Genomic DNA, 12,230 nt, shown 5'->3' on the forward strand with positions numbered 1-12,230 from the left:
CTCTCTGAAAATTCACTTGGAGATAAAGTTGAATATGTGTTTTTCCTGAATGAGAGGCCAGAGCTGAGGGACCTCCAGCCCCACACTTCCCACCCACCTGCACTATGAGCCCCTATGAGATGTGCTATCACTTTCCCTAGGCCGATGCAGGGAGGAGGGACACGGAGCTGTCACTGGGTGGGCAGACACGGGTGTATGACATCTGCACACTGGAGTCAGTTTGTATATGAACAGGTGTGTGTGTGTGTGTGTGTATGTGTGTGTGTACATGTGTGCATGCGTGTGTGCTGGCATGAGCAGCTATGTGGATAGATGTTGCTGGCAGTTAGCTGCTCCACTTTACCCCACACATCAGAGTAGAATGTCTCTCTTCAGGGGACAGATGTCTTAGGTTACTCCACCCAGTGTTCAAGGGCCTGCATAACTGCCAGTGTCTATCCACCAATACCATACTGCAAAGCCCATCTCTAGCCCCCAGGATACTCCTTGTTCTCCTCCTCTTTGGGCTACATGTTCCCAAAAGAGAGCCTTCTTTCTGGTTGTCTTCACCCATTCCTGGCCAGAGGTTGGTCCGGGCTCCAGCAGTGACAGAAAACTGTCCCCAGAGGACCTCTGAAAGACAGCCAGATGGAAGCTGAAAGTCTTGATCTTCCCAGAAAGGACTCAGGAGAGACAACAGATACAATTATGTCTTCCTACCCAAGCCTGATTCTGTAAATCAGCCTCATTTCTATTGGCTGCAAGCAGTAGAATGATGTGACCATATGTCAGTTGGGTATTAAACAAATCCTAATGAGCTAAAAATATGTTTGTTTTAGCTAATTGACCTCTTTGGCCTTATAAACCACTTTGCAAACATCCTCAGATAATCATTCTCAGAATGACTTGTGACTCTCTAGCTTGCAAAGAAAGCTCCCCAAGACCACCTTCTTAGGCTGCCAACTGAGACACTTTGGGACTTTACTTCCTGTCCACTGATCCCAACAAGTATATTCTGGATGTAACTCAGGGAAGGCAGGAGTAGGAACCAGAGGTGGCTGTAGCAACCCTGTTCTTTGTCTGTACAAACTTGCTACAGTCTGAGCAAGGAATGCTTGTTAAATGAGAGAAATGTGCCCACCAAGAGGCTGTATTGGTAAAGTAAAGGTTCTAGGTACTGGATCCATGGAAGATGTTCTTGGATATCTAGGGCAAGTCAGTCACCAGCAAAACCCACAGCACTTCCATGAGCAGAAGGTGGAATACAACAAAGCACTTGGGACTGGCTCCCAGGTGTGTCTACACAGGGGATGATCTGGATTATGTATGCACAACTTAGGACCACATAGACCCATGTTTTCCTATAACTCATTTCTCCCTACAAGCACTGGGCTGAGCCTTTAACTAGCAGGGGTCTCCATTCTCCAAGAAAATGCAGGTCACTAGATTTCACAGGTAACTCTATCTGATCTGTAATCGCTAGTCCCATGATGCTCCCTCCTGCCTACCACACCCCATTGAAAAGTTGTGAGGAGACCTAGATGGTTCCTAGAGGAATTAGCAAGGTGTCAAAATAAACTTCAAGTCTGAGGCCAATAGTGGCCTCAGACTCAGCCTTGGCATGCTCTGAGATGATGGTCCCACCAGCTTCTTCTCAGCACCCCTCACCTGTCCCCATCTATGATGGATTCAATTAGTGACTACAGAGTCCTCATCAGTTACTACCTGGCACTGCACAGAGCTTTGAAAATGATCTCATTCGATCTACCCAATAATTCATTTTATCTGCCTAATAAATAAGATGCTTTCCTAAATGCACAGAATAGAATAGACAACAGCTGAACCAGAACTCCAGCAAGTTCTGCTAATACCAGAGCCATGACTCACCCACAACAGTGGGGAAAAGCTATTTACATACAGGTTAAGGATGCTCTTTTGCAAGGCTTTAGTGAAAACTGTGTTTGTAAAACACAGCGCAGGGTCTGGTATTTGGCAGGAACTCAAAATAAACAGCAATTATTCCTATTATTCTATGCAGACATGGCTCAGCAAGACAAAATGCAGTGTTCCTTCCGGGTCAAACCACCCTGGCCCCTTCTTCCTTGTCCTCAGGCTGATGCACTTGAATTAGACAGGATTAAGGGCTTACCAGAGCTGGAAGCCTCCCCTCTAACTCCTGAGTTGAGTCCCAGACCTTCTGTCTGCCAGCTAAGAAGGTCAAGGGAGAAAGGCAGGAGCAGTGCCGCATCCCCGCATAGGCAAAGAAGCTGTGGTTCAGGAGCCAGGGCTCCAGGAATCCCAATGATGAGACAATGGCTCCTGCTTTTGTCCACACTGCTCTGTGGCCTAGCTGGTCCCAAGCATTTGTTCCAGCCGAACCTGGTGCCGGACATGGCCAAGGTCCTCTTGGATAACTACTGCTTCCCTGAGAACCTGATGGCGATGCAGGCAGCCATCGAGCAGGCCATGAAGAGTCGTGAGATTCTGGGTATCTCAGACCCTCAGACATTGGCCCACGTGCTGACAGCTGGGGTACAGAGTTCCTTGAATGATCCATGCCTCTTCATCTCCTATGAGCCCAGTACCCTTGAGGCTCCTCAGCAAGCCCCAACACTCACCAACTTCACTCAAGAAGAATTACTGGCCCAGCTACAGAGGAATATTCACCATGAGGTTCTGGAGGGCAACGTGGGTTACCTATGGGTGGACGATCTCTTGGGCCAGGAGGTACTGAGTAAGCTCGGGGGATTCCTGGTGGCCCACATGTGGAGGCAGCTCATGAATACCTCTGCCTTGGTGCTAGATCTCTGGCACTGTACTGGGGGCCATGTCTCTGGTATTCCCTATGTCATCTCCTACTTGCACCCCGGGAACACCATCATGCATGTGGACACCATCTATGATCGGCCCTCTAATACCACCACAGAGATCTGGACCTTGCCCAAGGTCCTGGGGGAGAGGTACAGTGCTGACAAGGATGTGGTGGTCCTCACCAGTGGCCACACTGGAGGAGTGGCTGAGGACATTGCCTATATCCTCAAACAGATGCGCAGGGCCATCATGGTGGGTGAGCAGACTGAAGGTGGTGCCCTGGACCTCCAGAAACTGAGGATAGGCCAGTCCAACTTCTTCCTTATGGTGCCTCTGGGGCCCATGGGTGGAGGTGGCCAGACATGGGAGGGCAGTGGAGTGTTTCCCTGTGTAGGGACACCGGCAGAACAGGCCCTGGAGAAGGCCTTGGCCATCCTCACCCTGCGTCGTGCCCTTCTGGGAGTTGTCTTTCGTCTTCAGGAAGCTCTGTAGAACTATTACACGCTTGTGGACCACGTGCCAGGCCTTTTGCAGCACCTGGCTAGTATGGACTACTCAGCTGTAGTCTCTGAGGAGGACCTGGTGACAAAGCTCAATGCTGGCTTGCAGGCTGTGTCAGAGGATCCCAGGCTCCTAGTGCGTGCCGTTGGGCTGAAAGAAACTTCCTCTAGGCCTGAGACTGGAGCTGATGATCCCCCAGAAGCAGCTCCTGAGGTGCCCAAGGAAGAAGCTGCCCGAAGAGCCTTTGTGGACTCTGTATTTCAGGTGTCGGTGCTGCCAGGCAATGTGGGCTACCTGTGCCTTGACAGATTTGCTGATCCCTCTGTGCTGAGGGCACTGGGCCCTTATGTGCTGCACCAAGTGTGGAAACCCCTGCAGAACACAGAGCACCTCATCATGACCTGCGTCACAATCCTGGGGGACCATCCTCTGCCGTGCCTCTGCTACTGTCTTACTCCAGGGCCCTGAGGCCGGCCCTGTGCACCTCTTCACCACCTATGACCGACCCACCAATGTCACCCAGGAGCACTTCAGCCACAAGGAGTTGATGGGCCCAAGATACGGCAACCAGCGTGGAGTATACCTGCTCACCAGCCACGGAACAGCCACAGCTGCTGAAGAGTTTGCCTTCCTCATGCAATCCCTGGGCTGGGCCACACTGGTTGGTGAGATCACCACTGGCAGTCTGTTGCATACCTGCACGGTGCCACTGCTGGGCACTCCAGAGGGTGGCCTGGCACTCACAGTGCCTGTACTCACCTTCATTGACAACCACGGTGAGGCCTGGCTGGGAGGTGGTGTGGTACCTGATGCCATTGTGCTGGCTGAGGAGGCCTTAGACAGAGCTTGAGAGGTGCTGGATTTCCACCGCAGCCTGGGCACCTTGGTGGAAGGCACGGGACTCCTACTGTAGGCTCATTATGCCCGGCCAGAGGTGGCAGGGCAGGCAGGAGTCCTGCTGTGAGCCAAGCTTGCCCAAGGGGCCTACCGCACAGCTGTAGACTTGGAGTCACTGGCCTCACAGCTCACAGCTGACCTGCAGGAAGTATCTGAGGACCACCGCCTCTTGGTGTTCCACAGCCCTGGCGAGCTAGTAGCCGAGGAGGTGCCCCCGCCAGCCCCTGCTGTTCCCTCTCCGGAGGAGCTCTCCTATCTCATTGAGGCCCTATTCAAGACAGAGGTGCTGCCAGGCCAGCTGGGCTACCTGCGTTTCGATGCCATGGCTGAACTGGAGACAGTGAAGGTTATTGGGCCACAGCTGGTGCGACTGGTGTGGCAGAGGCTGGTGGACACTGCTGCACTGGTCGTCAACCTGCACTACAACCCTGGCGGCTACTCCTCCGCTGTGCCACTGCTCTGCTCCTACTTCTTTGAGGCAGAGCCCCACCAGCATCTCTACTCCATCTTTGACACGCCACATCCAGGGCCACAGAAATATGGACCCTGCCCCTGGTTGCTGGGCAGCGCTATGGTCCCCACAAGGATCTCTACATCCTCATGAGCCACAATAGTGGCTCTGCGGCTGAGGCTTTTGCTCACACCATGCAGGACCTACAGAGGGCCACAGTCATCGGAGAGCCCACAGCTGGAGGGGCACTCTCCGTGGGCATCTATCAGGTGGGCAACAGTTCCTTATATGCCTCCATGCCCACCCAGATGGCCCTGAGTTCTACCACTGGTGAGGCCTGGGACCTGGCTGGTGTGGAGCCCGACATCACTGTGCCCATGAGTGAGGCTCTTTCCACAGCCCAGGACATAGTGGCCCTGCATGCCAAGGTTCCCACAGTGCTGCAGACAGCTGGAAACCTTGTGGCTGATAACTATGCCTCCCCTGAGTTGGCTGCTAAGCTAAGTCGTCTGCAGACCCGCTACGCAAGGGTGACCTCAGAAGGCGCCCTGGCTGACATGCTGGAAGCTGACCTGCAGTTGCTATCTGGTGACCCACACCTGAAGACAGCCCATATCCCTGAGGATGCCAAAGACCGCACTCCTGGAATTGTGCCCATGCAGGTGAGATGCAAGAGAAACTTGATCTGGTCCAATCCTGGAAGTGGGTTGGCAGATTATTGGCATGTGTGTGGCTATATGTACAATGCAAGACAGTGGCTTCTAGGTTTGCTTATGTGTTATAGTTTTTACTAGTCACATTCTTTTTTAAAAAAAAACTTTTTAAAAATATTTTATTTTATTTATGTTTATGTGTATGAGTGTATTGCCTGCATGTATGTGAGTACACCCATGTCGTGCAATGCTATGGAGGTCAGAAGAGGGCTTCGGATTCCGCTGGAACTGGAGTCAAGGACAGTTTGTAGCCACCATGTGGGTGCTGGGAATCGAACTCGGGTCCCTTGCAAAAGCAGTCAGTGCTCTTAACTGCTGAGCCATCTCTCCAAACATTTTAGAAAATTTTTATTTATTATTTTTTATGTGTATGCGTGTATTGCCTGCGTGTAGGTAAGTGCACCTGTGTAGTGCAATGCCCGCAGAGGTCAGAAGAGGCTGTCGGATCCGCTAGGACTGGAGTTACAGACAGTTGTTAGCTGCTGTGTGGGTGCTGGTATTCGAACCCAGGTCTTCTGCAAGAACAACCAGTGTGGTTAACCGCTGAGCCATCTCTCCAACTCCATCACATCCTTTCTTCCCTGTCACTCTGTTGTCCCATCTAATCTCTGGGTCCATGGTCCTGTGTCCCTCTCTGCAACATTAGTACTCAGTAAGCCCAGTGTGAAAACTTGGGATGGAAGGACTTTCTGTCTTAGCAGGTAGAAGTCAGGAGTTTGCATGGTCAGCATGGGGGAAGGGGTCAGCAAGTCACCAGACGCCCCCAACATGAAGTTTCCTTCCCAGAAAGTATAAGGTTTATGTCACTCGGGCCCACTGTGGCCTCGGAGAGATAAAGAATGGAGCCTGGACACAGGCTCTGGAATGGTTGGGGTGCCAGGGCACAGCCCAAAGACTTACCTTGGTTTGAAGTGACCTTGTCATCTCCTACCAAACCATACAGTATACCTCCTGACTGTGCTAAGGTAGAAGAGGGAGGTCCAGCTTGATGGGAAATTTGGAACAAGATGGCTGTGGCCAAAATACTTGCCGAAGTGCCAGGGAGCACTAATAGGTAGAATAGGCTGAGTGTGGCTGCTGGGTTGGATGCATGAGGGGACCTTCTCTGGCCTGGTAGATGAGGTGGGCTGGATTCACCAAGGCCCCCATTCTATCTAAGCACTCTATCAAGCCACTTTCACTTTGGTGGCTGTACCACAAGGTCATAGGGAATGGATAGCACAGCATTGCTTTGATCTGAGGTGAAGGCTGGAATGCAGGCAGTTTAACTGGGAGGTAGTCACTGGGCAGGAAGTGAGCAAGTACGAAGTGAGGGTAAGTGGAGAGCCCAGTGGGACCCTGGCAGCTTCCCAGAACCAGTAACCCTCTGCTGGCGGAAGGGACCAAATTCTCTTCCTCCACAGGCAGATCACACTGGGACTATGACTCTTACCTGCTGGGGCTACATAAGCTTATGCCAATGGAGAAGGTTGGAGGTGGAGAGTAGAAAGACACAAGACACAGGTTGCTGCAGGGAGGCCTGGCAGCAGGGCAGTCAACTGCAGTCAGACAGGAGCTAGAGTCAAAAAGAAGGGCTGTAGGCCAGTATCTAGTCCACACAGGCTTCCTTACCCTCCTTCTGGCTCATTGAGTCCTGCCACTTCCAGCAGGGACATTGAGAAGTGTCTGGTGATGCCAGAAGCATCAGAGAGGAGATCACACCTAGGCCTTTCATCTTAAGGCACCAGATAGGGGGCTGGTGGATGTAAGCATCCACTGCAAGAATGCCTCTCGATCAACTGACTGATACACCACATATGAGTTCCCATCCCAAGCCCACTATCCACATGGTACCCTCTCAGACGTGCCACTGGGAAATCTTTGGTACCTACTAGCTCCTTCCTATATTCATGGTATCCCTTTCTTGGGCGCTGCCATCTTCTGCTTTCCTGATACTGAGCCATACTTCCAGATCCCTTCCCCGGAAGTCTTTGAAGACCTGATCAAGTTTTCCTTCCACACAAACATGCTGGAGGACAACATTGGCTACTTGAGGTTCGACATGTTTGGGGACTGTGAGCTGCTTACCCAGGTCTCAAAGCTGCTGGTGGAGCACATCTGGAAAAAGATTGTGCACACGGATGCCCTGATCATCGACATGAGGTCGGTGGGCTGGGCAATTTTAGGCAAAGCCATAGCACTGGCTGACGACAATCAAAGGGCCCTGAGATACAGCCCAGGAGCTGAGAGGCACCAAGCCACCTGCCTGTCAGGGATCTGGAAAGTAGACCAGAGGTTCAGATTTAATTGGCTGGTGGGGTCCAGCACTGGTAATTTTTAAAACCCCTCTGATGATCCCAATGTGCATTTCAGGTTAAGAATTAACCCACATCTGTTGCCTGATAAGATAAATCAAATGAGGGGAAGGAGGGAAAGGCTAAAAATATAGGTCCATGACTTCACACCAGCCCTGTGTCAGCAGCTCCAAGGGAGATTGTTTTACTGGGGTTGTACCTCTCATAAAAAAAATCACCCCAGAGAGCCATTGTCATGTATGTATAACAAAACAGTCGTTGGATGTCTTCACCCCGCCACCACCTTCTACTGCTGAAAAAACACACTGTATATTTGGTGAGTTCCCATCATAGACCCCACCACCACGTACCCATCCAGAGTCCTCAGACTGTGGCCAGGCTCGGGCTTCCCTTGAATCCTGGATCCATGGTAGGCAAATTCTGAGCACCCCCATGGGTGTGGGCGTGCAGGCTGCTTCCCTGCCTTGGGGATCCTTTCCACTCTCCTCTGAAGCCAAAGTAAGGCTCAAGAATCAACTGACCCAATCAGGCAGACTAGCTGTACCAGTAGCCTGCAGCACCTGCATGGCTCTTCATTGACACTAGGTGGCACTGAATCCCAGCAGGGCTGGCCTTCCTCCCAGGACAGGAGATCATTTCCCATGGCCTGTTTGTTTGCATGACCAGAATCTTAGCTCAGTATTCCTGTGGTTATCTAATCACTTTATTCCTTAGGTGACTTAGAAAACCTCCAAGCCACCCTCAGTCTAAGTCTCTTTCTGATTAAATGTACTATCCACTTTTTTTTAAAGGGAAGCCCCAAGTCTGCAAGCTGGGCTTGGCTTAAAGTCTCTTCTGTTCGTAGGGAGTGGGGCTCAGATGCTGAGGTCAAGGGCCCAGAACCTAGTCAGGTGGTCCCTGGCTATCAGCTAGAAGAGGTTCCTCTTCCCCACCCAGTCCCAGGTGGCAAGGCAGGGGCCATGCAAGTTCACACAGCTGCAAAGATCTCAAAGGCCTTGGATGGATGCAGAGGCCCTCCCTCTCCATGTATTTCCACAGCCCTGAGTTTACTGCCACACCGAGTGCCACATTAGGACACTTGAGCTAAGACACTTGGTAGATTCTGTGTAATTGTCACAGAATACAATTGGGAAATAAATCACCAAGTTCCTATCTGCAGGACTCATCAGAACATTTAATGCATTCTATGATTAGAGTTCAGAGTCCAGTATTTCTTTTTTTAGAAATGGTCTCACTATGTAGCCCTGGATGGCCTGGAACTCACTATGTAGACCAGGCTGACCTTGACCTCACAGAGATCTACCTGCCCCTGCCTCCCAACTACTGAAATTAAAGACATGTGGCACCACACCTGACCAGTATTTTATAAAAGGATTTGATCACAAAGTCTTTTGGTTTCAAGGGACCGGCACTCAGGGAAATCCTCTGGATCCTGTCACTTGTGGAATTCTGAAGGTAGAGAGGCTCTGAGTTGAGGCTGGCTGAAATTACAACCCCTTCACAGGACAAACATCCAATCTCCCAGAGGGACTCTCAGCACCTACCTGTGAGCTCAGCCCCTTTGTGGACCCCACTTCCCTTCCCTCAGGTTCAACATCGGTGGCTCTACCTCCTCCATCGCTGCCCTGTGCTCCTACTTCTTTGACGAGGGCCCTCCAGTTCTGCTGGACAAGATCTACAGCCGGCCCAATGATTCTGTTAGTGAACTCTGGACCCGTACTCGGCTCGCAGGTATGTGAAACCTTCTTCTTATTCCCTGAAAAGCTTCTGAAAATCAGAGAAAGATGCCTTGAGATTAGGTAAAAGTAACAATAACTAGAGGAGTATCAAACCCCCATCCTGGTCTGTTGAACTTGGTGCCTTGATGACCCTCAGTTTCTAAAGTTGCAACATGCTTTTATGCCCATATTCTAGAAGAGGAAAATCAACATCAGCTGGCTTGAATATCTTGTGTAGGGGCGCTCAGCTAAGAAGAGAAAGAGCCAAGACTCAAGTGTTACTTTGCTTAATAACAGCATGCCCCCACCCCCAACCTCTACTTCTCAGGGTCCAAGGCAAAAAGTCTTCTCAGGTGAGATGTAGGGTTCTCATTATTCAGGAAGAAACATACCCAATCTTCAGGAAAGTCAATCCTTCCCTTCATTTGACCACAGAAAGCCATGAATGACTGGCCCCATATCAGAGGCAGAGACTGAGGCTCAGAAGCCAGTGGCCTGCAGGTCAGCACAAGCAGACAGGACTAAGCCCCAGGCCCTGCCCATCTCATCCAGCCAGTGCAGAATGCTGCCACCTTGGGTACTGATCTGACCCCATACTGAAGTGCCTTTGTCCTCCAGGTGAACGCTATGGCTCCAAGAAGAGTCTGGTCATTCTGACCAGTGGTGTGACAGCTGGTGCTGCAGAGGAGTTCACCTATATCATGAAGAGACTGGGCCGGGCACTGGTCATTGGTGAAGTGACCAGTGGAGGCTGCCAGCCACCGCAGACCTACCATGTGGATGATACCCATCTCTACATCACCATCCCTACTGCCCGTTCTGTGGGTGCCACAGATGGCAGCTTCTGGGAGGGAGTGGGAGTGACACCCCATGTGGTCGTTTCTGCAAAAGTGGCTCTTACCCGAGCCAAGGAAACACTCCAGCGGGCCCTGAAAGGATGAGGCAGAGCCTGTGGGGCACTGAGAAGGGCTTTTATGGCCAGAGCTGTGATGACAGGCCCTCTCGCCCTGTACAGGAGCTCCTACATGGGGTCCTGTTTAAACCCATGAGGCCTGCTGAGCTTAGGCCAGGCTTAGCATTGGGACGCCCTTGGAGCGCATCCATCAGACCCTGTCATTATACCAACCTCTGCATGAATTTCCAAAAGTGGGGGTTCAGCCTTCTCAAAGGCAGCCTCCCATAGTAGTTACTTGGGGGTTGGAGTGTGTGAAGTCTATCTCTGTGGCCCACCCACGCTTCCTAGGCAGCAGCCCCTGGTCCTCACACTGTTACCAAGAGCAGTTCTGTTGGTAGAATGAAGTGAGTCACAGATACAGGGCACATATGCCACTAGCAAGTGATTGATTCTTACAGTATTTTATATATTACAGACGTCTATAACTTCATCCTTCATAAAACATTATTGTTAAGTCAAACATGCATATGCATTTAATGCCTAGATGAGCCTATGGTAAAGTCAAAAAATCAAAAGTCAAGGCACCATTACGCAGAGACCATCTGTGTAATTTATCTAACTTTCTACATCTACAGTAGAATCACTTCACCTCATAACCACTGTGTGAATATTTGTGAATAACAAATAAGTAGCATATTTTTGTGTAATCTTTCAAATATAGTGTGTAGTTTGGGCTTATTGAGTGTAGGTTTCTGGTGCTCAAAGCCACCTGCAGCTCTTGGCTTCTGCTGTGAGGACACTTCCTGGTATGTCCTGTCTCCACTAGGTGGCCTCTCCTGAAGTCCTGGGAACATTTCTCCCCCTGCCCTCCAAGCCTTGTCTCCCATCCCCATCCTAGTCTGCTGCATGGTATTGGGATGTTCAGTTATCATGTGTGAATGTATGAATGTCAGGATGAAGGAACACAAGTCTACCCTGTCCTCCATCTTCAGCCCTCAGACACCTTATGTATTAGTTACTTTTCTGTTGCTGTGGTAAAACACCAAGGCAACTTAGAGAAGATTTTATTTGGCTTATGGTTCCAGGAGTAACAGTCCATAATGGAGGGGAAGGCATGGAGACAAATGTGGACAGAGCAGAAAGCCAAATGATCCCATCTTCAAGTGGGCACAGGAAGCAGAGCTGGACTGGAAATCTGGCAAAGCTTAAGAACTCTCAAAGCCCACCCCCCAGTGACTTGCTTCCTCCTGCAAGGCTGTACCTCCTAAAACCTCCCAAAACAGCACCACCAACTGGGGACAACATATTCGAATACTTGAAGCCTATGGGGGACCGTAAGCCAAATAAACTCTTCCTTATATAAGTTGCCTTGGTCATGGTGTTTTATCACAGCAACAGAAAAGTAATACACATTCCCTGAGAGGAGTAGCCCTGAGATGATGATAGGGAGAAAAGCCCCTGGCGGGTGCCTGGGAATTCATACAACCTCTTTCATCACATTGTAAGCTAAATATAAATTTTTAAATAAGAAGGTAGGTCATGCACCTGTGTGGTCTACCCTTGGCATCTGGTGAGGTCAAACTTTAGCTGCCCAGGCTCTGCTAAATCAGCAGAGCTCCCCAAAGATAACTTCATCCCTGACTTCCCAACCCTTTGTCAAAGACCCCCCCCAGAGTATACCCAGCAGTACATTAAGATGTCCATGGGCGCACCCTTGAATCAATCCTATCTACACTCTGCCTGGCCTGGGCAAGATGTCACTGTAGTGCTTTCTCTGCTACATTCAAATAAGACTAAGTACAGATAGGGGATTTTAGTAGCAGCCTGTGTAACATGCTCTCAACCTTTGTCCTTATAAGGCAAAAGGATGGCTGCTGTACAATGTGTAAACACTTAAGTTCTAGGGCGCCTCTCTTTCCGCTCTCCCTTCTTCTTCCTTCCTCTCCTCGCTCCCATCCATATATATATATA

The 12,230-nt window shown here is 50.5% G+C and overlaps 1 protein-coding gene across 1 annotated transcript; it reads left to right on the plus strand.

The window, feature by feature from the left end:
• The first annotated feature begins 2,280 nt into the window (after positions 1–2,280).
• On the plus strand, positions 2,281–10,305 carry Rbp3 (retinol binding protein 3). Its single transcript, XM_008834127.1, is given in 7 exon segments — positions 2,281–3,685; positions 3,688–3,744; positions 3,747–4,700; positions 4,703–5,301; positions 7,304–7,494; positions 9,235–9,377; positions 9,983–10,305. Coding segments are annotated over 7 exon segments (3,672 nt in total).
• The last annotated feature ends 1,925 nt before the right edge of the window (positions 10,306–12,230 follow it).

The sequence above is a fragment of the Nannospalax galili genome, unplaced genomic scaffold (assembly GCF_000622305.1).
Source record: "Nannospalax galili isolate Female #2095 unplaced genomic scaffold, S.galili_v1.0 scaffold996, whole genome shotgun sequence".
Classification (NCBI taxonomy): domain Eukaryota; kingdom Metazoa; phylum Chordata; class Mammalia; order Rodentia; family Spalacidae; genus Nannospalax; species Nannospalax galili.